At 37.7% G+C, this 17,785-nt stretch overlaps 1 protein-coding gene and 1 long non-coding RNA gene across 4 annotated transcripts in view; one reads left to right on the top strand and one right to left on the bottom strand.

Annotated features, from left to right (window-relative positions):
- LOC126818215 (monocarboxylate transporter 6) overlaps positions 1–16,105 on the top strand; it is a 28,587-nt gene extending 12,482 nt beyond the window's left edge. For 2 of the 3 annotated variants that reach the window (XM_050545487.2, XM_050545484.2), the window contains exons 2-6: positions 8,458–10,066; positions 10,855–11,048; positions 11,923–12,066; positions 14,126–14,869; positions 15,345–16,105. In XM_050545487.2, the coding sequence (XP_050401444.1) occupies positions 9,165–10,066; positions 10,855–11,048; positions 11,923–12,066; positions 14,126–14,869; positions 15,345–15,586 (2,226 nt within the window). In that variant the 5' untranslated portion in view covers positions 8,458–9,164 and the 3' untranslated portion in view covers positions 15,587–16,105. Of the gene's footprint in view, positions 1–5,007; positions 5,041–8,457; positions 10,067–10,854; positions 11,049–11,922; positions 12,067–14,125; positions 14,870–15,344 lie in introns of those variants that run through there. The other variant, XM_050545486.2, reaches the window with a different exon arrangement.
- The window catches only part of LOC130012529 (uncharacterized), a 21,643-nt gene continuing 6,645 nt past the window's right edge, over positions 2,788–17,785 (bottom strand). Inside the window, exon 3 of the long non-coding RNA XR_008787970.1 lies at positions 2,788–3,128. This is a non-coding gene — a long non-coding RNA (uncharacterized LOC130012529). The remainder of the gene's footprint in view (positions 3,129–17,785) is intronic.

The raw sequence follows: 17,785 nt of genomic DNA, 5'->3' as shown, positions 1-17,785 counted from the left end.
TACTTGACTAAGAGTATGGTCGCCTGCCTATATCGCAGTGGGTTTTCACCCGGATCTCCGGTTTCTGCTATTGCTAAAGAACCCTACGCGCAAGCGAAATATTCAAATAAAATTGACCATATATTAGTCCAGAAATGACCTCGAGTGGACATTAACATCGACTCCCTTTAAACTTTAAACGTTGCTATGTTTTGTTTATCACACTATATAAGTAGACTATAGTTGTTTAATTTCCATTATCAGTTGGGCCAGCAGGCTTGATTAACAACATCTATAACCTGATAGTTGAGACGGGATGAGTGGGAGGTGGTTGAGATTTACATAACAAAACGCCCCGACGTTTTCCGTTAAGTCGCTTTATAGTTTCGGTTTTTCTGTTAAAATTTGAGCTCTTCTTTAGAAATATATTGCCAATTAAGATCAAAATATGGGATCCAATCAAAATTTAATATTTAAATAAAATAAAAGAATATCAATTAAAATTCAAAATATAATATCATTTAAAATCAAAGTATAATATTTAAAATTAAAATGTACTATCATTTAAAATCAAAATATGAATAGTAACTAAGCAACGTCAGCGCGACCCTTGACAAGTGTGATTAAAACACAGGATCTTTTTATCCAGAGTCCCTTTTCCGGTCTATTGTCGCATTTAGTAATTAATTACCACATTAACACAGTTTTATACAATTATTGTTATTACTTAATTATTATTATCTAGCTATTTGTCGCATATGAATAGATAAAACCAATGTAACCGATTTTGTAAGTTTAACTCTTTTTTTTTCTAAACAATATTTATTCACAGAAACTGGATTGGGGAACAGGCAGAAGCCTATAGACTCCCTCTCCATAAAAGTACAAACATAAATATATAATGAAAAGTAAAGTAAAGCAAAGCAGAGGAACGATTCAATTATAAGATGGCTATATACACTATATACACGATATGTACAAACCACAATCAGAATGTTTATATTTCATAAATTTACATACGGAATTTTCAAAATCTTTGGGAGATGTCGAGCAAGTTATGTACTGCCGAAAATATTTCTTCAGAGTTGTTTCTGTCTTCAGTTCCGAATAATAAGTTTTGAGAATTTTGATAAAGTTTGGGAAGTTTTGATATTGTCGCGGATCGTGCATCTGAACGTAAGGGAAAAATTAAAAGAAAATGTTCAGAGTCTTCAAAGTTTAACTTTAATTGGTAAGAAAACCAACTTCCGCTTAAGCTTTTGAATGAATTTTAAATCGCATCACTAGTGGAAATAACATATCAAAACGACCCAACAATTTTTATTTATTTTGATCGAAATCAAATAGGTGTAACCCCTTTAAACAAAGTTGTCATAAAAAAATATCTAAATCGACTAGTCGTATTATAGGTAATGACCATTTAGCGTCCTTTGTTTTTACGCCGCTAGTTTTATCGAAATTATGTGAGTTCTCACTGCTGACATCGAATTATTAAGTTATTATCTACACTTGACAGCCCTGCCCTGCTAAATATCAGTTAATACAACCATACGTTCTCATAACTCAAAAGTCAAAAATACTGTTATTATGTATTAAGCGCCTCAGCATATTAAAACGAAAGAGAGAGAGAGAGAGAGAGAAATGGGGTTTAACGCCCACTCAACACAAACTAGGTCATTTCGGGGCTAACATATGGTTCAATTTCATTTCCATAATTCGCTTGGAGGAAACCGGAGGACCCGGAGAAAAACCACGAGGTTGGACAGGCGACACTACTCCTTGTCACGTACAACCGGGGAATCGAAACCACGCCAGTTGACTCAATGACAGACTTTAAGATACAGCGCGCACGTGCTAACCATTCAGCCATCCAACCCCCCTAAAACGAAAAAGAAATTATGAAATATGGATAGTCTTGTTCAAAAAGCATAGCAAAATCATTAATAGTCTATGTGGCTAAGACACATAAAGAAACCTATAGAAATCAAAAGAAACCTATGTAAACTTTAAGTGGTCATAACTTGTGATTGCGTAAGGTGTAAAACTCTGCATTTAACCTTTGTTCTGGCATATAAATAAACAAACAATTTGTCGTCAAAATCTCGAATTAATTATTGCGTCTATCTAGTTTAAAGAATACCACGGGTGTTCCAAATGCGAATCAAAATTCTGCAGATTCTACATTAAATAAAATGAAATTGTAAAATAAATCCAAACAAGAACAAAACATAAATATTGCTTTTGTCTTGGTATATAAATAATGATAACTAATTAGGCTCTACCATTAGTACTGGACAGCTGTACACCTCACATATTTTTAATACAGCTCATTGAGATCTGATTCTTGATTTGTTGCTGTCATCAGTAAATTATCGTTGCATTAGAGAATAAATGTAATTAATTTGTACTAATGTTATATTCGAAATAACCTTACTCTCGCCGAGCTACCAAACTCCAAACACTCCCCTATTCTGGCTTCTGAAATTCGGTGACAGGTGAAGTGTTGCCTATAGCCTTTCAGTGGAAATAAAGTACAGGGCTACAAGTATACACATTTTCTAGTACGTATTATAACTATTGGCGGTTGTAATTTAAAAAAAATAATAAATGAAGCGTCACCGCCCGGACAAAGATCTTCTCCCAGCAAACACACCACAATAAATAACATTAGCCGTATGCTATTTATTTATTTATTTTTACAAAAACAAGTTATTGTTGGACAAACTTTTATTTCCAGTAGATACAGATGTCGTTTTAAATTCACATCTAAACTTTGAAACATATACCAACATTAAAAACGTGGTACACACTAAGGACAATTTCGTTAGACTTCATTTTAATTAAGCTTAAAATAAATTTAATCGGAAACAGAGAGATTAAACGAGAGTGAGGGAAATCTGAGACATTTTACCTCTTTGATGTTGTTACGAGGGATTGCTCTTTGGCGTCTTTATAATTAAGATTTTAAAATAGTCCAACTAAAACATAAACTGGGGCCTCATCGTCCGCGGTACCTCTAAAACCAATTCCGCTGAAGAACTGCACCAAAAGACTCAGCGTTTAAAAATTCCACTGTAAACTGTCCTCTGTATAACGTTCACAGGGTTTAAAGTCAAAAGTCAAGCATCTTCCTTTGGGCACAATGGGTACTGTCTTGCCAATATGAAAGAAATACGAAAAAGAATGTATTATACAGTGTTCACAAAAAGGTTGCAACGTCCATATTAAATATGAGCGTATAAAAATCTATATGGCATTCTGGCAGATGTTAGTTCTTCCACGATCCTTATGTTAAAACGAAAATAGCACATGAAATTAGCATAATAATTGGCATAAAATTAATAAAGATGAAATCTCCCAGAAATATCTCAGACGTAAAGTTGAAACAGTTGACACATTTATCTGATTAAACAGGTCAGAAAATCTTTCCATCAAAACAATGACCTTTGACATGCAGGAAGGAGTTCACAAATTTCGATTTACTGTCAAAGCGAATCAGGTTTAATGAGATGAGACAAAACAACCATGTCACGTGACTCACAAAGTCCGGCTCTCCGGAGATAACACAGTTTTCAAAGCGCATGCCTTAATTACCGGAAGTGTTAGTTTCTGGTGATGTCAAGGTTTTGAATAGTGTTTGATGTCCAAACAATCTTGTCTGATGGTGTGTCGACCATCTTGATGTCTGTCAAACGCACTCCATATCTCCATTAGCTGATGTTCCCCTGACAGTTTGGATAGAAAACAATGGCGGACAATGATACAAACTTGGGAATGTTTTTAGAATCTGACCCAATCCTGATTTGTCTTAATTGATTATATTACCGGTTAAGTTGAAGAGCATTAAATTCGGGTTATTATTAATGCGTTTACAGTACTATGAGAATTTTTAGCATGCAACTGTTCAACATTTTAAAATTGATATTAAAATAATTTATTTTGTACCGCCATTTTACTGGTTTGTAGATAGAATAACTTTTTTTATTTCATGTATTACAGTCTAAATAAACGTCAAAGTTCTATTATTTTATATTTGATGGGGCCTTCCTGGCACAATCTTAAGAATTATGCCGTGTCACTGGGCAAGAGCTAAAATTTATGCTAGGAAATTTAACTTTCAACCAATGAATGCCTGTAACCTTAACTATTAGAGACTAAGTTTTTGTGAATTAGACCGACCCGGCCCATAACACCCTGGCCACTAATTATAGCTATATTGGTCTGTTTAACGTGGTTACATAATCTAGCAAAGTCATGTAATTAAAAATGGATTCCGTCATCAACATACTTATAAACGTACGGAACCGTATAATGGTTAATAGTGATCAACTCCTTTGCTTTAATTAATCGATGAAATTGACCGAGAGTGACCCGTTTGTCGGAAAAATATTTTCTATTGCCTAAAAGATTGTTATTTTTACCTGAAAACGCCCATTTTCCGAAATACCCAACACCCGAGGCGTTACAACCACGGTTAACAATCGACTATTACGTATATCTACATAAAATAGATTGTGTCAGTAATACGTCTGCTAATAGCAAATCGATGCCTTTGCCCACCAATATATAAAATGATTTGGCATGAAATCGAGGTCTATGGCTACAGAGAGATCATTATACATTTTCCCATTGACGTTAATGTTAGTTATCTTTTCTTTATCCGGTTGTAAAATTTCCTGGCTTTTTCGTTGGTTTAAACGTTTCTACCACAGCTGAAGCATTTAATATCGTAAGACTCACCTTTGAAATAATGCGATATGCAAACTGAAAGTAGCATACTAATAAAATCTAGGTCCTAATCCGTCGTATATTTAAACGTAACCAAAACCTTAATTCAAAATTAAGACCACAGAACCATGCAAAGGGGGTGAGGGGGCTATAAATCCAAGGCACTTTTTGTGGTGTGGTTCCTTAAACTGGAAACTGGATAACCGTGACAACGAGTGTTACGGTGCCATCGTAGATCATTTACATGCAGTTTTGTTAATATTTATATACAAGATGTTCAAGCCTTAAGTATGCAGTTTTGTTAATATATGTATATACAAGATGTTACAAGCCGTAAGTATGCCCAAGCTTGTTCTTACGATGTCTTCAATTCCACTGCAATATTTACAATGAGTAATTTTCACATTCATAGCAGAACTATTGGTGTCTGCGTATTAGCCAACTTGTACTTATGGAGTTCCATTTAAGCCACTTCGAAAAGGCGACCTGCATCGCAAAAGAGATGCCAACTTTATAACATGACGCAGCCCTTCGCGCATTGGGTATTTTAAATGGAATTTCATTAACGTATACGCATGTCTATGGAGACAGAGGTAGTATATATGAGGAATGTAGGACTTTTCATCCACTTTGTTTTTTAGAAAGAGGACATTTCGACCAGAATTATTTGTTTTTTTCTCCTTCAGATTTTTTCTTTGCTGTGTATTTTGGGGTTTTTGTTGTTTGTTTTTTTACTGCGACATATTATTTTTTTTTAAATAAATAGGAACTCGTTGTCATTCTAGTGACTGTATTTGGCGCATGTGCAGTAAGCAGAAATGAGAACCGTTGTCAGACCGGATAGCGTTTACACTACGAAAATTTAACCGTGCCGTTCCTGGCACCGTGCCGAGGGAGAGAGAGAGAGAAATGGGGTTTAACGTCCACTCGACACAAACTAGTTCATTTCGAGACTAACATATGGCTTAATTTTATTTCAATAATTCGCTTCCGCATATGGGTCTTTGGCAGTGGGAGGAAACCGGAGGACCCGGAGAAAACCCACGAGGTTGGACAGGCGACCCTACTCCTTGTCACGTACAACCGGGTATTCGAAACCACGCCAGTTGACTCATTGACAGGCCTTATGATACAGCGCGCACGTTCTAACCAATCGGCCACCCAACCCCCAACCGTGCCGAGACTACCTCACTTAAGTGGGTCACACTAGCTCCCTTTACACTTGGCCGCGATAAGCGTGCCGTTCACGGCACTGTATCTGGCCGCCATAAATATCAAGAAATTGACCCGTTTACATTACTCTAAAATAACGGGTCTCGAAACCGTGTCAGGCACGCCAAATGTACAACTTCGCAAAAAAGTTAATTTCAGTCCCTATGCAAATTACCCGGATGGAAACAATTACGGCGCTTGATATAATTTGAGCAAACATTTTGACAGAACTGGTGACAAAACTGTCGAAGTTCGCGTGAAAAAAGGTCATGGTTCATTTGGAGCATGCGCAGTAATCCGTACTGAGAACCGTTCTCAGACTAGGTTGAGTCGACTGGCGTGGTATCGAATGCCCGGTTGTACGTGGCAAGGAGTAGGGTCGCCTGTCCAATCTCGTGGGTTTTCTCCGGGTCCTCCGGTTTCCTCCCACTGCTAAAGACCCCTACGCACAAGCGAATAATGTAAATAAAATTAAAACCATATGTTAGTCCCGAAATGACCTAGTTTGTGTCGAGTGGACGTTAAACCCCATTTCTCTCTCTCTCTCTCAGACTAGGTAGCGTTTACACTACGAAAATTTAACCGTGTCGTGCCTGGCACCGTGTCGAGACCACCAAACTTCAGTGGGCCAAACTGACATAGTACCAGGCCGCGATACATTTCAAGAAATTGACCCGTTTACATTACTCTAAAATAAAGGGTCTCGGAACCGTGTCAGGCACGCCAAATGTGGAACTCTTCACAGAAAAGTTTATTTCAGCCCCTATGCAAATGAAAACAGTTATGTTGGCTAATTTAGTTTGAGCCGCCAAAGGTTCCGTTCGCGCATGCGAAGTAATCCGTACTGAAACCGTGCTCAGACAAGTAGAAACTAAGGAGGCTTTTTTAAGCCATCATGATATATTAGTACAAAATTATAACAAATAATTAGTTACACGACTTTCCCAATACATAAGAAGTGCTATCAGATGTTCTGAAGGAGTGAAATATACCCTCCACGACATCAATCACTACCTTCAGGGAATCAGGGTTATAGTTTGATTTTGGATATCCAAAGCCAAGGATAGAGACAACGGCCGCCACGACCGTCAACAGTCAATTTTGATGTGTATGTATTACGGATTCACAGCGGCCACCCACTAAGGGCGAAGTAGCTGAAATAGAATACCATATTATGTAGCCTACGTGATATTATTGCACTACTATCAACACGACGTTTACCAAAATGTTTGTATTTTAAAGGGTTGAACATGCAATATTTGATGCAATATTTGAAGAGCTATTATAATTCTGACCATCAAATGTTTTAGGATTATATTGCCCAAGGTAAACCCCAGTGTTCATTTACCATTGCCAATACTGTTAGCATGAGAAATGAAATGAAATGAAATGGGGTTTAACGTCCTACTGTTCTGCTCCGAACTGGGCTAATGAAGACGGGCATACGCCATATTACAGTGTGCTATGAGGGAAATTTTGCCCGGACAACGGCACTACGGCCTACTCTTATATCGAATTCCAATTGCCAAGGGATATTTTACGTGCACGCCAATGTTTACACGGGACATCGGTTTTACGTCCCATCCAAACGACTAGACAGCTGGCCTTGTCAGGCCCTCCGTCCTGCATCACTGACAAAGGGGAACCACGCCGGAAAATCTGAAGGAATTTTCTCGGCCGATGCAGGGATCGAACACCCGACCTCCAGGCTAGCGAGCCAGCGTCTTACCCACTTAGCCACCGTGACCCCCGCCCCCGTTAGCATGAGTGGTTGAGAGATTCTGTAGGTGTAACTCTGGTCCGTGATTCTAAACGATAGCCAGTGATACACATACTTAAAAGTGTATGACTATTACGTAATCTCACTGTTTCTATATAATAATAAATACATGTATCTGGTACTGTAATTCGGAACACATGGCTTCAAAGAAATATATCTTAAACCAGCATATAAAAATGAGAAACAACAGGTCATAATTGCACGATGTTTTAGGACGCGTCCATCCCTTGTTTACATAGTTGATAATAGTAAGTGCAAGGGGATTGCACCACACACAAACAAATATACAAAATAAAATATACGGAAAAGACACAATATACAGACATCACAAACAACAAACGTACACACTAGATCAAGTGAATGGATCCGGGGGCTAGTCGTAAGCGTCCAAAGCGCTGTACAGTCCCGGGCCGTTAGTGCAACATTAATGGAATATTTCCCTAATGTAATTTCAATGTTCTGCAAAGGTAAAATAATATTATAACAGGTTTAAATAAAAAGGTAAGAAATAAAAGCGATGCCCATTGAACAATTATATCTTGATTTCAGAATATTCGTGCAGCATCTAGTAGCTTCAACTTTTGAAATTCAGTTCCAAACTATCGCCATATTTAGCTATAATTAGCAACGAATGTCGTGCACAGGGTGTGTCATATTTGAACTACTTGTCCTGTGCATGCATTTGGGAAATTTGATGACAATTTATGTTTCATATATATTTTTATTATTATTATTTTATTTTTGGGTTCGTAAACTAGAGCGATTTGTTACCTTAAGGACATGTAGAAAGGACAGGATACACCTTGTTAAGAGTTCAAGGACATCTGTAGATGCTGGATTATGGAGATGTCACGTAGATCAAGTAGTAACGGATGAACTATGAATACAAGATATTTTGAGGGATTAACTAAAATAGTGTTATGTAAATAGATGACATCTATAAAGCTATCTAGATATGAACTTTGGGAGAAGACGATATGACATTGCGTGTGTGAGGTGTCAACGCTTATCATTACTTATCGGTCAAAAATAAGATAAGTCAGCTGGTTTCTTTATGATATACCGGGGTGCTTAGGGTATAAGACAGACAATGCATGTGGAATTACGGTGAAGTTCATCTTGAGCAATACCGCCAGAACAAGATAAATAAGACCATATGGCCGTGAACGCCTGGGTTATCCCACAACTTGATAAGTGCTTTCATTTAGCCTGTGTATCATTATGGGACGGTATGTGCAGTTTTCACGTAAAATCTGAACATATTGCTAATATTAAGTTTAGAATTATTTGTAAGCTCATAAGTTCAATATCTGTAAAAGGAGAAGTGTGACCGTTCTCTTGAACTGATAAGAATAGTATGACCCAGATAATATTGCAAGATCGAGTGAAAGAGAGCTGTAAGTGGATTTAAACAACCAGGAGAAATAAACAATAGTTATAATTTATAAGTTACAAAACACGTGTCATGTGTGACGTTAATGAACCTCAGTGTGCCTTGATCAACAACAAGAACTCTCCTTGGAATATGTCAATAGTGGGTGGAAATCGTCAAGATAATACACTCCTGGGGGGAAGCGATCTACTAGACCTATGTACTGAAACAGAAGATCCAGTTTCAGCTATTGATAATAGTTCAAACATAATTATAGACAGTATAGAACGACCGTATTCTACCTCCAAGTCTACCATAAAACCATTGGGAACAGTAACAGCAAATGGATGTGCACACCTATCGACGCTCAACTCTCTAGCCTTGCTTGAAACAGGTGTGTCAGATCAAGAGATCGGAAAGAAAATCGTTGCATCGAATGGTGTTTCTCAATCCAGACCAGTAACAAAACTCAATGATGAATCCAGGTCCATTGTCGATTCAAATTCGAGCTCAATATACCCAGTGGTCACCAACGACAACGACATAGATCAGAAAACACCTGTTGCAAATGGTTTTCATCAAATAAGACCTAAACCTACGACAAAACAGGATTCTGCATCAAAAACCCAGATCAATAAAATTTCTGAATTCAAGGACGCTACAGTACCATGTATCAAAGATTTAGAAAAAGTAGCCCTAGTCGCTGAGGATGTTTATCAAAGTATACCATTATCAGGTACTTACGCAGCGAAAAACATTGATGTTGAATCCAAAGTCTCGACTAATTCTGACCCGACATCATTGGAAACTGTTGTGAATAATGAGACAGATGATGATGATGATGATGATGATCATACAAATCAAATCAGCACAACATTGATTGCTAATGATGGAGTTAAACCAGCAAGATCCAACACATATTTAAAAGTAAAAGAGGTTGTCACTGGCGATGAAAACGGTGAATGGGGCGACGTGGATACAGAGTCTGTAACAGGGTACGTAATTTATAACCTACCCTTAAAACGCATTGCTGCTCAACAAAAATTTTACCTGGATTATAACCACTTACTCTCTAAAGGAGAAATATGCAACTCAAAATTGGTCAGTGACAAATTAGTAAATACAGCCCAGTGAATACCCATGTCCACGCTGTAGAATATATGCATAGGGTGTGTTATAAACTGGATAAATTCTTATGTTGGGTACACAATGTTTTATGATCTAGTTTTATATCATCTTTATTATGGTGTTTGTTAAGCGCACGTGTCACACATACAAGGACCATTCACACACTAAGACAAATTTAAGACCAGTGTATTTAAGTCCTCACTGAAGTTTGTATATTATGTTCAATTGAATATCTCAGTTTTACTGTCCTCGAGTAGCAATAATTGTAGTGCCATCAGTCCTAAAAAGGCAAGTCTATAAATACCAAATGACAGTATTGACAATGTGGAACGAAATGTGAAGATGTAAATGACGTTCTATTCGCAAAGGAGAATCATGCACCCGGTAGTGTATGCGGTCTTATTGACGAAATCTTAAACTTCAGAAGAACAATACATTTTGCAGAACCATCTTGGCTTTGAGCTCGCCCCTCTCTTAGCTGAAGCTGATAATTATCAAGTTAATTGTTTGATCTTGTGTAAGTGGTGGCCAAACTAAATATCTGAGAAGTGTTATGAAAATATCCAGTAATATGAGTGTGGCAGTCTCACCCGACAGTTATTTATATTCAAAGTTAACATTTAACGATTAATTTGCTCTTGTTATACTGTTTTAGATGTTCAGAGACGTCCGTCGACCTTACCCTGAAAACTGCTGTAACAGTGTGCAACTGTATAATGATTGTATTAGCTGTGGGTCTAATAGCTGGAATAGGTGTTCTGTTTGTGGGCATCTTAGATGAATTCCAAGCATCAAGAGCTGAAGCTTCACCTATTATGTCAGTATTAACTGGAATTCTATTCGGAGGAGGTAATTTGGAATTGTTTATATTTTCCCCGGATTCTCCGATTTACTCCTGAAGTGACGTTTATGTTGATTTGACGTTAAACCTCATTTCTCTCGTTTTCCATGTACTTCTTTTTAACATCGACAAAGAAATTTACAGCGGTTGCCAGGCAAGATACGCCCACATTTTGCAAGAGGTGAATAGAGAACCAGCTAAAATAAAATGCGTTTTTTGTACAATCCAAGAAATCACGGTCCGATATGCATGAGTATCGAAAGGAACTGAGATCGTTGTAATGTGAACGTATATTTTAAGTTGCATCAAGATCGGATAAAATCTTGGTATTACATGCTTTTACACAATTTTCGTACAAGTAGCAGCTATTTTGTCGAGCAGTTTCGGTCCAATTTTCACGAACGAACGGACACACGGGCGGACAGGGGTGGCAACAATATACGTCCACATGAAAATGTGAGCGTATAAAGACAAATCTTATCTACGTAAATGACAAAATAAGGCAGACCGTTCAAATACATCGAATCTTTTTTGATTTGGTTAGATGTAAGTATATCCCAAACCGTTCACGAAAGCCTTTATCGATGGCTAGATTACAGATGATTCCAAAATAGGTTTCTGTTATATTTCCTTTGAGGTAAAGACATAATTAGATGTTTATGTAACGAAGACCAACAATATTAAAACGGAACGATAAAACAAAATTCAAGTTTAATTTAATTGACAAAGAAGTGGTATGAAGGGTTCTTGAAGATGAGTAAGCATATCATAGTATACAGTACCAAGCGTCACATATTATAGGTAACTGAAGCGCCTACGTACTTGATTCATACCCAAATCAGTTTGTTTGGAACATAATGTTGTATTGTTTTAATTTTGTAGGTGGTATCGTTGGACCTTTAATGAACCGGTTTAATGGAGGCTACCTATGTATGATTGGTGGTGTGTTAGCTTTTCTTGGATGTTTAATCAGTTTTTTCTCTCCCTCTGTGCCCGTTTTAATTATTGGTGTTGGAGTTATATCAGGTTCGTAGCTAAAACTATATCCATCAGCTGTTATAAACTCAAAGTAGCATTCTCCTTAAATATAGGAAATTAGCTATGTGTTAGCTATGTAAACTCCTCAATTCAGAAATGGTATCAGCTGTTCTGGAAAGAATAGTGACTTGGGTTCTGAAGCTGAAGCCACTGGGTGGAAAATAAGCTCGGGGTCATAGACCACCACCACAGTCATGTTTTGACAAACAAGTGGTAAATTCCATCCCCATGGCGGTGAGCCGATCAGTTTTTGACATTAACAATGGTTGTAAATAAAGAGATGTTGTTGTAGGTTTTTATACGCCCACATTGAAATGTAGTCTAATGTTGTCGTCGCTTCCAGTCCGTCCCTCCGTAAGCCCGTCGGTCTGGCGCCCACAATTGCTTGTGGACACTCTAGAGGCTAACGTTAATATCTGATTGACTTTAAATTTATAAACAGTGTTAAAAGTCATGAGACGAAGAATCCTATTGATTTTCAGCAATTTCTGATAATTACTACCACAGTTATGGCCCTTGAACACTTTGAAAAATCGTGTGGACACTCTAGAAGCTAAAGTTAATATCCGATTGAATTTCAAATTTATACACAGTATTTAAGGTCATGAGAAGAAGGAGCCCTTTGATTTGCAAGGATTTCCATTATGTTACTTGCCAGAGTTATGGCCCTTGATCACTTTGAAAAATCTTGTGGGCGCTCTAGTGGCTAAATTTATACACAGTGTTTAAGGTCATGAGACGGAGAAGCCTGTTGATTTTCAGCGATTTCCGATAATTACGACCGAAGTTATGGCCCTTGAACACTTGAAAAATTTTGTGGACGCTCTAGAGGCTAAAGTTAATATCTGATTGACTTTAAATATATACACGAGACGAAGAAGCCTATTGATTTTCAACGATCTTGTTGACGCTCTAAAGGCTAAAGTCAATATTCAATTGACTTTAAATTTATACACAGTGTTTTACCTCATAAGACGCAGAATCCTATTGATTTTCAACGATTTCCGATAATCACTGCCCGAGTTATGGCCCTTGATCACTTTGAAATATTTTGTGGATTCTGTAGAGGCTAAAGTTAATATCCGATTGCGTTTAAATTTATATACCTTGTTTAAGGTCATGAGACGCAAATGCCTATGGTTTTCAAAGATTTCCAATAATTACTGCCGGAGTTATGGCCCTTGACCTCTTTGAACAATTTTGTAGAAGCGCTTCAGGCTAAAGTTAAACCCCGATTGCCTTTAATTTTATACACAGTGTTTAAGGTCATGAGACAAAGAATCCTATTCGTTTTCAATGATTTCCGATAAATACTGGCAGAGTTAAGGTCCTTGATCACTTTGAAAAATCTCGTGGGCGTTCTAGAGGCTAAAGTTAATATCAATTGTTTAAGGTCATGAGACAAACAATCGAAACAAATTCTAATGGTTTCTGATAATTACTTCATGGGTTATTACTAGTAATCAGATTTTCATGTGGTGTAAATATTCGTATTACTGATAAAAGAAAAAATATGTGACAACACTTGTTAACTGCCCGGACGACGTAGCTGCTGTGGGCTTATGCTTCGTTGTGTGGCAACCTATCTTTTTAGATTACATCAATAACACGGAACTCATTATAAGCCTAAAATCATGCCGTGGCAGAAAGTGGTTTCCGCTTGTCCGCATGAAATGGGACACTGTTTTGAGGACAATGGCGTTGAAAATGAAATGGGGTTTAACGTCCTACTGTTCTGCTCCTAACAATGGCGTTGAAAAAGATGGCAACAAAGGCATCGCAAATGGCACAGCACTGTATAATTTCGTTTATATGCTCAGCAAAACCGACCTGGCTGTGTCACCTGTGAAATTATATTTCTTAAAGCCGTAATCAAATTCTTGAAGCTCCAATTTATTAACTTTTTGATCTTCGATATTGAATCCAGTCTTTTCAGAATCTAAACCACCAAACCCAATGGCTTATACATATATATATATATGGAAGGATGACAAACACCAAAAAGAAACAAGATTTTTTTTTTATCTTAAAACGATTTTATTTTCAGGTCTTGGTCTGACAGCTCCATTTCTTATAGCCTTTGTTACCACTGGGGAAATCTTCAGTACCCGCCGTGTTACCATGTTAACAATTGTAGGTTTGTGTTACGGTATATCTGGGGTTATCTTTCCTTATGTGACGTCAAAGCTTATGGATATATTTGGTTGGAGAGGGGTGTTCTTAATCTATGGTGGTGCTTTACTCAACTGTGTTCCAATCGGTTACTTAAACGCAATTGTTAAACGTCAACTGAAGACTGCAAAGAAGACCAAAATCGAGGACGTCTTAAACATTTCGCTGTTCCGGAAACCCATGTTCCTTGTCTTGGCGTTCTCCATTTTGATTTCAACAATATTTTTACCAACCGTAAATTTTTTCTTTGTTGACATGATCCGAGAAAAGGGGCTTGATGTGGATACGGGTTCGACCCTTTTGTCTATAAATGGATTTTCAAATGTTGTCGGAAGGCTCATTGTTATTACCTTGTCAGTGGCCTTGAAGGTGGACCTTGTAGTACAATATACATTATATTTAGCTATAGCTTCCATAACTGCAACTGGATTTGTTTTTGCTGTTACCTACACTGAGCTGTTGGTACCTTCAATTATATTTGGTTTGTTTTGGGGGATGACGGGTTTGTCCTATCCGTCCATGCTGCTAGAACTGTCTGGACCAAAAAGATATGCATCTGCTTTTGGCTATTGTAACTTTCTAGGAGGAATAGCGGAACTATGTGGTGGTCCATTAGCCGGTAAGTGATTGGCATAAGTTGATGTAGGAGTTTTGTTTAAATATTAAAACATGGCATATTTTAGAAACGTCTATTTATCTCAATCTCAGAAATCAGTCCCAGGAAAACACATTCATTTCTAGAAATGAGGAGGCAAGTTTACTAAAATGTAACCCCATATAGATACATGTACTTTATGTCACTCGGTTGTCGTCTTTTCTGGTTTTTACCAGTCCTTCTGGAGATATTCCTGGCAATCAAGTACAAGTCCTGTGATTTTAAAGATTAGAGTCTCGCCTCTTCCCATCTAGACCTATAGTGAATTACCAAAGCCTAACTTAACTTTAACAGTGGTTGTGAATATCGCGATGGCGGTTAGGTAAGCTCACCTTTTTAGGAGCATGCAGGGTCACTTTCGAGTCGTTTCGAAAAACAACTAATTATGCCTATTTCTTTCAATATCCATAGCCCCCATTTTCTGTTGTTGTTTTTTCAGGTATGATAAAGGATGAAACTGGGTCGTATGATGTTGTGTATTATATCACTACAGGAATGGGACTTCTAGCTAGCTCTATTATTGCCTGTATGTTCATTATCAAACATTGTCAAAAACAGAATTCCTCACATACAACCACAGAAACTGAAGTTAGAGATAAAGTTCGTGGCAGAGTTAAAGATAATTTATCAAGAACAATTCACATACACTCCAACTCTAGTTTAAATATACACAGTATATGATATATGAATTAAAAGGATAAAGAACGTGTATAATTTTAGAAATCAATGGGTATTGTGAAAATAATAAAATACTGTTGTACTATAGTACTTTAAGCAGTTATCTAAAATGAAATGAAATGGAGTTTAACGTCCTACTGTTCTGCTCCTAAACTGGGCTAATGAAGACGGGCATACGCCATACAGTGTGCTATGAGGGAAATTTTGCCCGGGCAGCGGTGCTACGGCCTACTCTTATATCGAATTCTAACTGCCAAGGGATATTTTACGTGCACGCCAATATGTACACGGGACCTCGGTTTTTCGTACCATCCGAACGACTAGACAGCTGTCCTTGTCAGGCCCACCGTCCTGCATCACTGACAAGCGGATACCACGCCTGAAAATCTGGATGAACCTTCTTGGCCAATGCAGGGATCGAACACCCGACCTCCAGGCTAGCGAGCCAGCGTCTTGCCCACTTAGGGACGTGATCCCCTTTAAAGGCTCAATACCACTCTTGTTGTAACTGAATAATATGTCCCAATCTTTATTCTGGTTAACAAATTGTACTATTTTACAATATTCCAATTAATTTATGATACAAATTTCATCTTAACACACCTTATCTAAAATTTTTGAAAAATTTAACATAATGGTTTGAAACGTCTAACGTAAACCTTTTCAAATGAAACTTCGATTTAAAAATATTTTCGAACCCTCTGGACAAGTAAAATAGGATGTAATGGATAATTTACACAACAGGAAGGACACTTAAACATCTAGTGCTTAGATAGAGATATTATTTATTTTCTGGAGCTTTCAAGCCAGCAAGAGTGTTATTGTCCCTTTAAGCAGTTATCTCCTATAGCTTAGACAGTCATATCTTAGACATCCATAACTCAGACAGTGAGGTAAATGAAATGAAATGAAATAGCGTTTAACGTCCTAATTGTCTGCTCCGACTGGCCTAAGACGGACATACGCCATACAGCGGCACTACGGCCTATCGAATTCCAACTGCCAAAGAATCTTTTACGTGCACGCCAATATGTACACGGGACCTCGTTTTTCCGTCCCTTCCGAACGACTAGAAAGCTGTCCTTGTCTTGTCCCGCCCTCCATCTTTCATCACTGACAAGGGGAAAAAACGCCAGAAAATCCCGAGGAACTCTCTCGGTCAACACTGTGAGCGAACCCGCGACCTACAGGCTAGTGAGCCTGTGTCTTACTCACTGAGTCACCATTGCTCCCGATAGTGAAGTAGGGGATTAATTAACACAATCCTCATAGTTATAATGGAACATTCCTAATTAGTGTACTCCACTCAGGTAATCACGGGATGTTTTCATTGGAAAACCTTTGAAGTTATGCCTGCCCCCATTGAGAAATTGAGGTTTAACGTCGGCTCAACACAAACTTATTCATTTTAGGACTAACACATCGTTCAATTGTATTTCAATAATTTGCTTGCGCGTAGGGGTCTTTAGCAGTGGGAGGAAACCGGAGGACCAGGAGAAAACCCACGAGGTTGGACAGGCGATCCTACTCCTTGTCACGTACAACCGGGGAATCGAAACCACGCCATTTGACTCAATGGCAGACCGTATGATACAGCGCGCACGTGCTAACCAGTCGGTTACCCAACGCCCATCTGTCCTCATTAAAAATCTCCACATATGTTGAATGAATAGGTTTAGTTTTGTATGTTGTAATTAAAACAATGGTATGTTTTTTTAAAATTATTTCCTTAATTGTTTTATCTCTTTTTCAAAAAGTAATTAAAACAATATGTTTTAAATTATTTTCTGTAAAGATACATAATGGGAGATAAGATAAAGAGCTGACAGTTCTCACTATAATAGTTAAAAACTAGATAATGTAAAGGCCGTTTGCTGAAAATTTCAGTCAAATTGATCCAATATGAACCGAGAATTAGGCGATTGAAATTTCGGCCTAGCTTCGATCAAAATTACTAAAGTCTGTACGACAAATAACATAGTCTCGATCATCCATTTCATGATTAAATTATGAATATAAGTCGAGCAGCAAATGGGATCATGATCCAGTAAATATCCAGTACGTTTCTGTACATGTACATTTGACAAACAGACTTGGACACCTTGTCCCTCTCATTTCATTTCATTTCTTAAGATCAACTCTCTTCTCTCTACAATTTGTCACTTGCCATTAGTCTGTATCGTCCTTTCTAACAAGACGTTT

Source organism: Patella vulgata, chromosome 4 (assembly GCF_932274485.2).
Source record: "Patella vulgata chromosome 4, xgPatVulg1.2, whole genome shotgun sequence".
Classification (NCBI taxonomy): domain Eukaryota; kingdom Metazoa; phylum Mollusca; class Gastropoda; family Patellidae; genus Patella; species Patella vulgata.
This window is presented reverse-complemented; position numbering and strand designations above follow the sequence as displayed.